Raw genomic sequence first — 13780 nt, forward strand, 5'->3', positions numbered from 1 at the left:
CAAAAAACTGTTGAGCATGAATCAAAAAAAGAAAAAAAAACGCAAACATGAAACACAACTCAAAACGTGAATTCAAACAAATACTTAAAATGAGTAAATGTTAAGCTCTCAAAATCCACAAGTCAAATCTATACATCGGTTATATATTCTTCTTTCTTGCCTTTAATAATTAAATGCCTTCTTTCTTGGGAGAGGATAGGCCAATGGGGGGATATAAAGAAAAGAAAAAACAAATAGGAGTACAATTTGGATTTTTTTTTTTTTTTGAAGGGACAGTTTGGATTAAATAGAGCGTGAGCAATTTTTGAGATTGAATAAGCCTATCTGGGGTTTAAAAATCAAATACAGTATGAAACAACCTACCACGGGTTTTTTTTTTTTAATCTTAATTTAATTGGAATTTAAAGCTTAAAGATTAGACTTTGGGTTATCTACTATCTTATCAATCAAACTTAGTAGAATCTTTTTATAAAATTAAAAAAAAAAAAAAATTAGTAGAATCTATCATTACTCATTTTTCATACATGATATTGAATTGAATATTTGGATTCGAACTAATTTAAAATTTTAATTTACATTATTATGATTTACTTTTTTTTCCCCAACTTATAACTCAATTAGTTAATACTTTATTATATTACTATAGATTCAAATCTTACTCTCTCCATTATTGAATTATTAATATAAAAAATAGCTGGATTCTATGAACCTGAAATTTTAAACATTTTAATGGATGAGACGGACATGATTGTGGTTGAAGTTAGATATTTTTTTGCAAAGATACTTACAAGAACAGTAAACTGTAGCTCGATAATATGTGTCTTCAAAGTAAAAATAAAATGAAGATATTCTAGGAGTCGGGAGAGCCTTCATAGTAGTTCCTACACAGGAGAGAGAGAGAGAGAGTAAAACATTTTATTATGGGGACGTGGTAGCACTTTAGGAGGTTCTAGGTCCTAAGATTAGACTTTTCTTTGTTTGGCTCGTTAAATATTGGATGTCTAAGCCTATAATTATAATGGCTTGTGGACCGTAGTAGACTAGTCGGGTGATGGTGAAGTGAGAAGCACCGTGAAAGTGACAATTGATGATAGCGAATTACCGATAATTACTACCATCTTAACAATTATCACATATATATTATCATTGTTGATTGTTGATGGCTTTTAGCTGTGTTGTGCGGTATGGTACAAGTGTACAACAACTTTGTGGACCCAGAAAACCTTTTTTCTTTTTTTTAAGGACATATTTCGAATTTCCTTTTTTTCTAAATAATAGTACATTTTTAAGAAAGGAATATTAATTTTGCGTAATTTGTATAGAGTGGCTATCAAAATAGGAAAGGAAAATTAATATATGGGCCAATAGAAAAGGAAGGAATGTCTTATATCTTGCACTCTTGCTACTGCTTTGGTACACTAACTATACCTACTGCTTAGAAAATGGAGGTTGTTTTCTCCATTTTGGACAACCAAAGAGAGGCGGTCATGTTAGCCATTCGCAGTTTAAAAGGAAAAAAATTTCCGGGAGCTTGGTTATCCATCCAGCATGGAATCTCTTATTCATTGGAGGTGGAGTAATTCTTAGATACTTTTTCGAAGTACAGAAAATAATACTTCATTCTCTCACATTTATAATAGAGTCTACTCATTAAATTTATGGTAAAGTAGCATCATTTCTTTGAATACTTAAGAATTTTTCAGTATTTTCTTTTTCTTTTACTTAAAAAAAAAGGATTATAAGGTGAAAAGGTACTATTTAATTTATATAGTAGAGCAATATAGAAATAAATGAGAACACTTCTGGTAGTGGTGGGAACGAGACTAAAATTGCGCAATATCAACACCCACTAATGATAATAAAAAAGGAATTTTAAAAAAGGTGGAATTATATTCTCAATCAGCGTTTGAAAGATGGAAATGGAATAGAAGCCAAAAACGTAAACAACTTTAATTGTTCAAGAATTTAACCCTTTTATTATTTATTATTGGCTGCATCTCATCATCATAGTACCAAATAATTGAAGGCCCCATTGGTGGTGGGCTCTTTTTTCTTTTTTTATTTGTTTTTTATTTATGAAAGGTGGGCTCTTTTTATTGACACATTTTATCAAATCTTTTGTGCTTTAACTTAAGGAAAAATGGTGTGGTTAAAGCAATAAACTGGTTTTATACTTTTACTACTTCCTCTCTCTCTCTGATATAGTCAGCATATATCTCTAATGCAAAGCCCCTCTATACATAGATTGAAATTTGAAATTATGATAATGTGGATAAATTCATTATAACTAAAATCACTAAACTGAAAAAATAAAATCTAATAATATTAAAAAAGATAAAAAGAGCACGCGTTTAGCGCATTTATCATCCACAAAATTAGGTGCAAATTAGAGAAGGAAAAGGAAAGGGAATCTCCTAAAAATTGGAATCGAAATATAGAATAACGCATGCTAATTGCCATTGCTCTCTTGAACTTGCCTGTACGGTTGTACCTACCTTCTGTCACTTGGCCTCTCTTTCTCTATGTCTCACGCGCCTATACACTGTGGAGGATCAGGATAACCATCCAATTTCCGAATAATACTTTTATCTACCAACACAAAAATTGCAGGGCCTATTTGTTAATATTGTTTGAAAAATCGTTTTTTTTTTTTGTTTAAATAATATAGTACGTATTTTTACAATATTTTTTTTATTTATATAAATTTCTAAAACACTTAAACAACTTTACTATAACAATATTATCAAACGGGTAAGTGTGTATTTGACTCTAGCTTAAAAAACCAGTTTATTTTTACTACTATTCATGGCATACTGAACTTTTTGGTACTGTGGGAGTAAAAGTCCAAAATTGTGTATTGGGCCTAAGGTCCTATTTGAAGACTAAGGTATGTGCGAAGAGGAGAAAATGATTAAGAAGGATTCCAAGTGAGAGAGATATACCTGAAAATAATCAAGGGATATAGTCCGAAAAGAACATCAGGAGTCCTAACTAAATTAGTTGTGTGATGTTACAGAAATCATAATTTACCTTTTAAACAAGTTTTTTCAAAAAAAAACTGGGAAACTTATAATTATGTGCTAACTAACATTGCTTGTGTAAAGTAAAAGCCACCACATATGATATATCTCATTGCTCAGTTGGCGGCCAATACAGCATATCTTCGAGTGAGAAATTATTAGGTGATTGATTGCCATCAGTTAAATCGGCGGATGCATGTCTCCTATTAAAACATTGCTACATTCATAAAATATTGGTAATAAGAAGTTTTAGCATTAGTTGTGTGAATTTTGATTACAATGTTTTGATACTTTTGAAAGACACCCCAAACATTTTTCGCTTTTAAAACCAAGAATACCCTTCTTCCTACAAAATAAAAACAACAAAGTTATTATTTTAAACTTATATTTTGATCCCTAAACAATATGTCAAAATTCAATTTCATCCTTAAACTATCAATTTTTTCAATTTATTCCCTAATATTTTGAAAGTGACTTAATGTTACTGTAGGGTAACACAATCTATTTGTCTGCTTTGGGAGGTAGGCCACAGGCAAGCTTAAAGTGCAACATCCTGAGCTTCTATCCCCCTCACAGCTTTGTCCTTTCAAGTGACGTGGACATGCTTTGTGCAAGAGTCCCACATAGAAGAAAGAAGCGCCCCCCCCCCCCTCCCCCATGCCTTATAAGCATGAGCTGAAGGCATGAGGGTACTCATGCTTATAAGGCATAGGGGGGTGCTTCTTTCTTCAATGTAGGACTCTTGCACAAAGCATGCCCACGTCGCTTGAAAGGACAAGGCCATAAGGGGGATAGAAGCTCAGGATGTTGCACTCTAAGCATGCCTGTGGCCTGCCTCCCAAAACGGACAAATAGATTGTGTTACCCCACAGTTATTATTATACTTTTATTTCATGTCAAGTTTCTTCCAATTATTCTGTCGTTCTTGTCAAGTATATTTACATGCAAATTTATAAATCTAAACTTAGAAATTATTTTTTTAAAAAAGACTCAATTACACAAGTGTATATGCATGGGTTACAAGCTAATATTAGTGATGATTAAAGTTAATTATAGGTCAAATCACTTGATTTATAAAGCAATTTTATGAAAATTTCATGATAAAATCGAATGCACATAATTTTAGGTCCAAATTGTAATTTGCATAAATTATTACTAAAATCATATTTCTAATTGAATAATGCTACAACCACAAACTATTTTACAATATTTTTACAAAATGTTGATGTGGCCAACCTCTTATTAGTTTTCATTTAAGCCCACCATTAATATCACTTTGTCATTTACCAATAATTACTCACCACATTAGTAGTTTGTAATTTTTTTTGTAAAATAGTTTGTACATCTAGTATTATTCTTTCTAATTTATAGTTGTCTTTAACCAAGAGTTTTATATCTTAATGATATTTATTGATATCCCTTCTAAGGAGAGTCAACATTTGAATTCTATCTCTCCCACTTAAATGCTTAATAAAATAGATTTTTTGGAACAAAAGATATGCATTCATATCCCACCATTTAAAGAAAATAATTAATTTATAATATCAAATGCTCAACTAATATAGTAATAGCTACACCATTATTAAAAAATAAATAAATAAATAAATAAACCAACTCATCATGAGTTGCCATGTTCCTTATATGGAACGAAACAGAACAACTTGTACAAAACCCCTTGTAAAACACCTATTTCATTTTCACTAAAGGTGAAATTTTTTTTTTGGGAGAATCCACTAAAGGTGAAAGTTGTGCACAAAGTCTTGTGCCAGTAGGAATCATCAATAGGTTTTTCCATTTATTTATTCTCGAAATAAACCAATATCAAATCCATGACCTTGACGTGTAGGTCTAATTATATATAAATAATTCAAGCACTAGTCATATTGATTAACAATGGAGATAGCAATAGCCAATAGCAAACCGCCCAACCATTTATCTCATTCATAATATTATAATTGACACTTGTCAATCTTCTTTAACTCAAAAGAACATTTACTTTTCTTGTAAAGTTGAGAGTATAAAATATGGTAGGTTGAACAAGTAGAAGGTCAAGTTATAAGTTTAACACGCTAAAGGTGAATATAAAATGGTCATAAGTTCAACACACATTAGGGTTGTCCACAGGTCGGGTCGGGTTGATTTTCGACCCATCCCGAACCCGACTCGTCGGCGTTGGGTGGAAGGCAGAAGGACCCGAAATCGATCGTTGGCGTTAATCGATTGAGTCGGTTTCGGGTTCGAGTAATGTTCAGTCGATTCGGTCAGTTCAGAGAGTCGCCAGATTCTACAAACGTCGCCGAAATCTTCAAAAACTCAGTACATTTGCTTCGAAAATCATCGAAATAAGCTTGAATCTCCTCAAATCTCACAAGATCTCACCAAATATGGTCAAGATCTCGCCGAAATCAGCTTGGATCTTCTCGAATCTTACCGGATTTCACCAAGTATGGTCAAGATCTCACCGAAATCAGCTTGGATCTCCTCGAATCTTGCCTGATCTTACCAAATATGGTCGAGATCTCGCCGGATGTCCTCGAATCTGAGCTTGATCTTGCCGGAGTTGTTGGATTTGTATATGACATCGATCGGGTCAGGTGGCTCGGGTTTTGGAGAAGAAAACCCGCCACTTGACCCGCCAGCGTCAGGTCTTGGGCACGAAAACCCGTTACCGATCGACAGGAGCGTCGATTCAAGCTGAAATCGGGTGGAAATCGGGCGGGTTTGTTGGGCCGACGGGTCTGGGTCGGGTCTAGACAACCCTAACACACATATTACAAATGAGTAGAAAGTGAAGTCTAGAAAAGTCCACATGGTTAGTTGGAATAGAGTAACCAAGCCTAAGGAGGAAAGGGAACTTGGGCTACAAGCTGCCAAGCCAAATAATTTATCTTTGTTGGCTAAGCTAAATTGGAGGTTTAATATGGAAAAGGATAAAGATTGGGCGAAGGTGCTGTGTATTAAGTATAGCAATCCGAGGAGGAGTGGGTCCAATGTTTGGGTTGGGCTGAAGCGTGGCAAGAGTATCTTCAGGCAAGGTATATAATGGAAGTTAGGTGCTAACAGTGCTCTCAATTTTTGGCATGACAAATGGTTGACAGTGGAGAATGTTAGAGGTTTGATTGAAGGCCCTCTTAGAAGAAATGAAGAGATGCTCACGGTGAATAATATGAGAAATGGAGGGAATTGGGACTTTACCCGGTGCTCCTTTGAACAACCTGACAAGCTGATTAGCCTTTTAAAGGCTGTTCCTTTTCCTTTAAACCTTCAGGGAGAGGATCGGTTGGTGTGGGCTTCATCTCCGTCAGGTGAGTTTGAGCAAAAGAATGCTTATGTCATTACTAGAGGAGGAGATTGCGAGCACTCCAATGCCTTTAAGGAGAGATGGATTTGGAAAATGGACTCGATGCCAAAAATCAAAATGTTTATATGGAAGTGTTTCTTACTTAGTAAACCTATGGGAGAGGTGCTTCAAGAAAGGGGCATTATTCAGGATGCCCAGTGTCGGGTCTGTAAGAATGGGAAGGAATCCATCCTTCATGTGTTAAGGGACTGCACTTTTGCTAAACTTACTTGGGAAAAGCTAGGCATTGCTGATTTTGATCAAGAATTTTTTAGCGAAAACTAGGGTGACTGGTTAGAGAAAAATACGAGTATGTCCGCCTTTAAGTTCTCTTCTATTCCTTAGCATATCCTATTTCCTTTTGCAGTCTGGAAATTATGGCTGCACAGGAATGATTTGGCCTTTAAAGAGAAGCGAACCAACCTAAATCTGTATAGAGGCGTGATGCATTCAGCCCAGGAATACATGTATTGCGTGAGTAAGGCAGATAGAAGGGTCACTAAAGCATTGATTCGAGTCAGATGGAACAGGCCGTGTGATGGCTGGTATAAGCTGAATTCGGATGGGTCAGCTTTGGGAAATCCTGGAAGGACAAGCGATGGTGGTCTAATCCATGATTCGAGAGGAAGATGGATTAAGGGATTTACCCGCAATATTGGTATATCTTCCAGTGTAGAAGCAAAGCTTTGGGCTCTAAGGGATGGATTATCTTTATGCATCTCTCTCAATCTTATGGCTTTAGACTTAGACATAGAAGAAGATGCTAAAGTTGTTCTGGAATGGATGACGAATGAACATAGCTATAACCTTAACCATTCTCCTCTTATTATGGACTATAGGAATCTCATCAAACAAGTGCCTCAAGTAAGGATGATGCATTGCTTCTGTAAGCTAATAGGTGTACGGATGCTCTAACTCGAAAAGGTCCAATTATTCAGCAAGACTTTGTTGTTTATGATAGTCCACCTGTGGACATTGTTATGCTTCCTCAAACAGCTGGTTTTCTTGAGTCGTGCTTAATATTATTCTCTTATTTACCACCAAAAAAAAAAAAAAGAAAAAAAAAAAAAAGAAGAAGTCTAGATTCAACACCGCACAAGATGAATGAGTAAACTAACATACCATACCGGCAATAGTAAAAATTAAATTTAAGAAAAAGAAAAAGAAAAAGTGAAATTGTAACTGGCACGCGCCTAAGCATGAGAGTGAAACCTAAAAAATAACAGTAGTTTCAAACCCTTTCCCCTCCAATTTTTTAACTCTAACATTCCAATTCCACTAGCTGCCACTAAAAGCCATGCAAATATCTGAGAGTCTCAGACACAGAGCTCCCAAAGATTCCACCAATGTCACCGCTCTCTTCTTCTCCAAAACCCAACCCTCTCTCAACCCCTAATCCCAAAACCCAAATTCCAAGCCCCACCAATCTCCCTCAACACAAAACGTACACTTGGACTTGGTGATTAACATCATGCCAATTCACTAGAAGCACCAACCAGCCTTACATTCACTTTATCCATCCTTACCTACTTTTGTACATTGCAGCACCAACATAACTGCTTATTTTCCTCATTAAAGATGCGGCAGTGATTGCTCAGAAATGGGTCGAGACGGGTTGTTGGTTCCGGTGGAGAGTAGTACTCAAACTCAAACTCAATCTCAACTTAGTTTAAAGAAGAAGACAGCGGTTTCAAGGAGCTGGATTTCACTAGACCACAATGGGGAGAGTTCCATATTGGATGCGGACAAGTATGCTATTATGCGCCGTGTTCAGATTAACGCCAGAGATCTTCGGATTCTTGATCCTCTGCTTTCATACCCTTCAACTATTCTTGGTAGAGAAAAAGTTATTGTTCTTAATTTGGAGGTGTGTCAATTTCTTGCTTCATATTCAACTGTGTGTTCAACTTTATTAATTTTCTTTTAATTGACTTAAATATTTAGCTAATTAAAATTTTCTTTTTTCTGGGGTTGTTTTTGAGTTCTGCTCTTCAGCACATTAAAGCAATAATCACTGCAGATGAGGTAAAACCAAAATTCTACTTCCTCTTGTTTGCTTATATGATATGTTGGGGTTTTGGGGGAAGCAGTGATTTCTTAAGGTCTTGAAGGGTGAACTTTTAACTTTACTTCAAAGTTTAAACAGTACTAGTACTTTTTTTTTTTTTTGTCTGTCCTGTTTTGAGTGTTTGGTAGGTAGGTATGACCAAAATTCAGTTGGTTTCAATTTCAAGTGAATTGGAGTCAATTCCTCTGAGGCAAATGATACTTTGGTTTTTTGTAGGTATTGCTTAGAGATCCATTTGATAATAACGTAGTTCCTATAATTGAGGAGCTACGAAGGCGATTGCCTTTAGGAAATGCAGTTTACCAGGGCCAAGGAGAAGAAGATGAGCACCCAGGCGTTCAACATGATGTTGAAAGTGGTGAAGAAAATGGTAAGACTTCGTTCAAGATGTTTTTATGGGTGTTTTTGGCCTGTTTTGATGCTCTATGATGTTAAAAATAAGAAAAATGCTTCTTTAGTTTTTGGGATGGAAAGTGAGTCATGTAGACCAAGAAAAATGCTAAAGTTTCTACCAATTTTACTGTAACAAACTTACAAATTGATGTGGCAATGAATGTGATTGGTGTTGCAGTAACAACAAAAATAAATAAAATTTAGGATTACTTTATTGTTGTATGTTTAAAAGTTAACGCATCAATTTGTAAAGCTTATGTAGTAAATTTTGTAATAGTTGTAGCATCACTCTAAATAATATTTCCAGCAATAGTTTCATTTTCTTGTTCATAAAGCATTCTTATCATTATAAATTTTGTTAGTGCACTATCACTACTCTTGCTTATGGCTCAACAGTTCAATTCTTTGATATCAGAGCAATTTGTTTTATATGCAATGCAGAATTTCCGTTTGAATTCCGAGCCTTAGAAGTTGCACTAGAAGCCATTTGTAGTTTTCTTGATGCACGCACAAGAGAACTAGAGAATGAAGTTTATCCAGCCTTAGATGAGCTGACCTCCAAGGTTAGAACCTTGTTTACTCAGCCTTAGATGTACTTAGGAATCTGAATTATTGCTTGTATGCTGTTTCCAATTCACATGGTTATATTACTTAAAGCTATATCATATTGCCCCTATAGTACATTTCCAGTGTAATTGGGTTGGCATTTTTATTGATAAAAGTTTTACATTACTTATAAAAAGAAGAAGCTATATCATAATAAAATTTCCTTGCACACAATTAAGTTTCATATCTATGTCAGCTTTGCTTCTTTTTTTAAATTCTGAAGCAGAGTGGTTGCATTGCACGAATCCATAGAGCCACTATATTTCTAATTTCACTATTTGCAAATGGAAATAGTGATGTCATCAGCATCAAATGCATAGCAAGCCAACAGCGGTCACTCCTACATTCTTTTGGCATTTCATTGAATGTGTAAATCTCATTTCTAGTTCAAAATATAGGGCGGATTATTAGGATTGTACACTAAACCAAGAACCACTTTTAAGTTTTAACTAAGCAATTGCTATTAAAATTTGCATACAAACTCTAAAGATTGAATTTTTGGGCACCGTGTCTCCGTGATAATATGGAATAGAACATTTAGAAATAACTATTTTGATGTGCTTCTTGTTGTGTTGAACTAAAATGCTGCATAGATTTCTGATTACTAATTTATCTCTACAAGGCAACGAACTAAGAATTAAAATTAATCACAATAGACTAAATTATGGGGACTGCACAGTAGATTTTCTAGGGAACTTGTAGAAGTACTTAAGGAAACTGATTGAGGTAATTGTATGATACACAAGAACTTACCTGTGATTTCAAAGCACAATCAATACAAGATGTCAGTAATAAGTTTTAGTTCCAATAGGTCTTTGTGGTCATAAATCCTAAGCTCAGTAATAATGACTTGTTCTAGTTTTTGCATGAATAATAGAGCAATGTTAGATACTTAAATATTTCACTTCTAACTTGATGATATAACAGATATAACCTATAATGGTTGAAAAATGATTTGTGGAGAATATGAAATAGTTGAAAGATATCCTTTCCAGGTTGAGTTCAAATTGATAATAATGTATTTATAGTTTTTGTTTTCAAGTATCTAGGTGGGCTACATGAATCCTATATAGGTCTAGGGCACAAAGATTTTCTGCACTTAGGAACTTGAAGTTGTGGTGTTTTTGCCAATTTACTATGTTTTAGGACTGTCGGCATGATCAAGCTGATAGCCTGATTGTAAGATTAGTTGTTTGGTCTTTCATTAACTGTAGATTAAATACTCATACATAATAGAGTTTAGATAATAAACTTTTTGTTTTCTGGTAAAACACCTGCCATAATATGCAGATTAGTAGTCGTAATTTGGATCGCGTGCGGAAATTGAAAAGTGCAATGACAAGGTTGACAAATCGGGTTCAAAAGGTATGTTGATATCCATATGGCATCTGGAATCTATTTAATTGAGCTAAAAATAAAATTCTTTGCTTTGTTTATGTGGTTGGTTAAATATCTATTGCTTTTATACAAGAATATAATTTGCTTTAGGAGGTTGGCTAACTTTTAAATTGAGTGAGCATAGGACTTCGGATAGTGCTGCTGGGCATCTTATTTTAAAATTATACTTTGTAGCATTGTCCATCCTATTCTGTAAGAAAGTGGATTGCCACCGCGCAGGGGGGTGGGGGTTGTGTTACCTATAGACTACTTTATGGATACTTGTCAACAATGATGGAGGACTGGATTTTAGAGTAATCTCTATTTTGGCTTAAGAGTTTTCAGCTCTTGATATGTTGTTAATGACCGTACTTATTAGCTTACTTGGAAAGTTCCTATTATTCATACTCCAAAAGAACAATCTCTATTTTTTTGGATGCTGGAAAGTTAAAGAGAGAGTTAACAAGCGAGCTTTAAGAAGATTATTAAACTTGCTAACTCTCGGTTAAAAAAATGGAATAGGATCAGGGTGACAGCAGGATCACAAGCTAAAGGATGTTAACTGAAGATGAGAAGTCTCTAGGGAGTGAAAAACAATTGGAGGGTTCTTTCACCTTGAGAGTACTGACAGCCAAAGAGAACAAAAATGAAATTGGCTCCTTTTAGATGGAAGCTATAAAGTTCTTAGCAGTAGTGCATGCAACTTAAAGCTGATGCTGCTATTGGTTAATGGATATGGGTTTTTTATTGGCATTTTGGTTTTCTCAGGTAAGGGATGAACTTGAACAACTTCTTGATGATGATGATGATATGGAAGACCTTTACTTATCAAGAAAGTTGGCTGGGGCATCTTCACCTGTCAGTGTCTCAGGTGCTCCTAATTGGTTTCTTTCCTCTCCTGTTATAGGCTCAAAGATATCGAGAATAAGTAGGGGAAGTGCAGCAACAAGTCAAGGAGAGACTGATGTTGAGGAGCTTGAAATGTTGCTCGAGGTTAAAAATTTCATTTAATTGTTTTAGGTTTTGCTAAAACTAAAACTAATGTCTAATTTCGTACTGGAATATTTTGCAGGCATACTTTATGCAAATTGATGGCACAATGAACAAATTGACTACGGTACGCATCAACCTATCCTAACATGTTTTCTGTTCCTGATACAGTCTAACATATACGGAATCCAAATTATCTGCAATGATGTAGAGTTGAATTGAAAGAACTTATCTAGCATCTTCTTTCTGTTTCTTCTTGGATCATATTGATGCTATGTTAAATAATATTTTCTGATCAGCTGCGTGAATACATTGATGACACAGAGGATTACATCAATATCCAGGTGACCAGTTGGACAACTCAAATCTTTTTGTATATTCTAATTTCATTTTCTAATAATGGAACAACAGGAACCTCATAAATCCGATGTCTGTGATGAATTGAAATGAGAATAAGTAGCATTAGGCTATAAGGCTAATACTGGAGAACTAGAAAGTAGAACTATAATAAAGATTGTCCAATACAGTTTTTGGAGGTTTTTTGATAATTTGAAGTATCCCACCTTTTGAATTACTTCTTCTGTGAAATTTGAAGCTTCTCACCTAAATGATCAAAAACCCCTAGGCTTGCTATTACACCCTTAAAAGCATTTGGACTAGTATTGCATTCTAATCTCTTTTGCTTCCCTTGTTGCAGCTTGATAATCATCGGAATCAGTTGATTCAGGTATTATCTTTGAGCTCTAAATAAATCCCTTTTCTCTGTCAAGGTTTATTGACCTCTATCTCTCCTCATCATCACCAAGCTTCTTTTACTGTTCTTTGCAATTGAGCTGGCCACAATCTATTTTCATATAATTCTGGCTAAAACAATTCCATCTACATTATGTCTATGAATTTGATCAAACTTATTCTGTTCCTTGTGGCAGCTAGAACTATTCCTAAGTTCTGGGACTGTTTGTTTGTCTGTGTACTCTGTGGTGGCTGCAATATTTGGCATGAACATCCCAAATATATTGAACACTGACCATGGATACGCATTTAAATGGGTATGTATGGTTCATAATCTCATAACGGAAATAAAATTAGATCACTGAAGAACTTAACAAAGCTTTCTGTCCATGTCTTGCCAATATGCTTGATGACTCATATGATTTACTTGTCAACTTTCCTTTCTTATGACCTTTAGGTGGTGATCCTCGCAGGAGTGGCTTGTGCATCTCTCTTCTTATCAATAATTTCATATGCTCGGCACAAAGGTCTAGTTGGTTCTTGAAATTTATACAACCAAGTTGGAAGGATATTATACATTATCAAGCTTGCAATATTACCTGAAGTCTGGTGAAATTGAGGAGCATGACTACAACTTGATTTATCCAATTCAAGTGCCACCTCATGCAGTGTTTTTTCTCCATGAGATATACAATACAGATTGGTTCATGAGTTCACTTGTAATTAGTCATTAAATCGGCTAAAAGTTGGTTACATGAAATAGCAACTGTTGGGATAGCAATGTCAAAGTTGCCTTGGTCCGTGGGCACAAATCAATGCTTTACAGGAACATTTGCTTTACAGGAATAGCATTCATTTGGTTAAAACATTAATCTTTATCTTAATATCAACCTGACCTTTTTCATATATAGGACTAGGAGGGAGGGTACCATTGTATTTGTATCATGTTCAAACATCCGGGGGGCCCTTTGATTGATTTAAATTAAGCATGTGTTGTGTTGTGTTGTGTTGTGAGACACTCTTGGAAGGAGCAGCACGCGGCTATTCATTCATTGCTACTACCCTCTTCTAGCATTGTTGTCAACAAAATCTCATGTTCTGGGCCCCTTTGGATGGTAGCTCATTTTTCCAATAAATGATTACCCCATTGGTTTGTTGAAACAATTAGATAGGGTTGAGGCGGCAGGTGCAACTTTACATGAACTCAATCAATCTTCAAAAAAAATTCTAGAATTTCAAGGGCTGGAAAACATT

The 13780-nt window shown here is 35.1% G+C and overlaps 1 protein-coding gene across 2 annotated transcripts; it reads left to right on the forward strand.

Annotated features, from left to right (window-relative positions):
- The first annotated feature begins 7619 nt into the window (after window positions 1–7619).
- On the forward strand, window positions 7620–13578 carry LOC112007561 (magnesium transporter MRS2-I). Of its 2 annotated transcripts, none has more exons than XM_024039919.2 (11): window positions 7620–8227; window positions 8356–8385; window positions 8645–8798; window positions 9263–9384; window positions 10718–10792; window positions 11573–11797; window positions 11877–11921; window positions 12094–12138; window positions 12492–12521; window positions 12724–12843; window positions 13000–13578. In XM_024039919.2, exons 1-11 carry the CDS (start codon window positions 7961–7963, stop codon window positions 13030–13032), a joined length of 1146 nt encoding a protein of 381 aa, XP_023895687.1. In that variant the 5' UTR covers window positions 7620–7960; the 3' UTR covers window positions 13033–13578. The 2 variants fall into 2 exon arrangements, with proteins under 2 accessions (XP_023895687.1, XP_023895686.1); XM_024039918.2 differs by having other exon boundaries at window positions 7621–8227; window positions 12984–13578.
- The last annotated feature ends 202 nt before the right edge of the window (window positions 13579–13780 follow it).

The sequence above is a fragment of the Quercus suber genome, unplaced genomic scaffold, assembly GCF_002906115.3.
Source record: "Quercus suber isolate HL8 unplaced genomic scaffold, Cork oak 2.0 scaffold_632, whole genome shotgun sequence".
In the NCBI taxonomy this organism is placed as follows: domain Eukaryota; kingdom Viridiplantae; phylum Streptophyta; class Magnoliopsida; order Fagales; family Fagaceae; genus Quercus; species Quercus suber.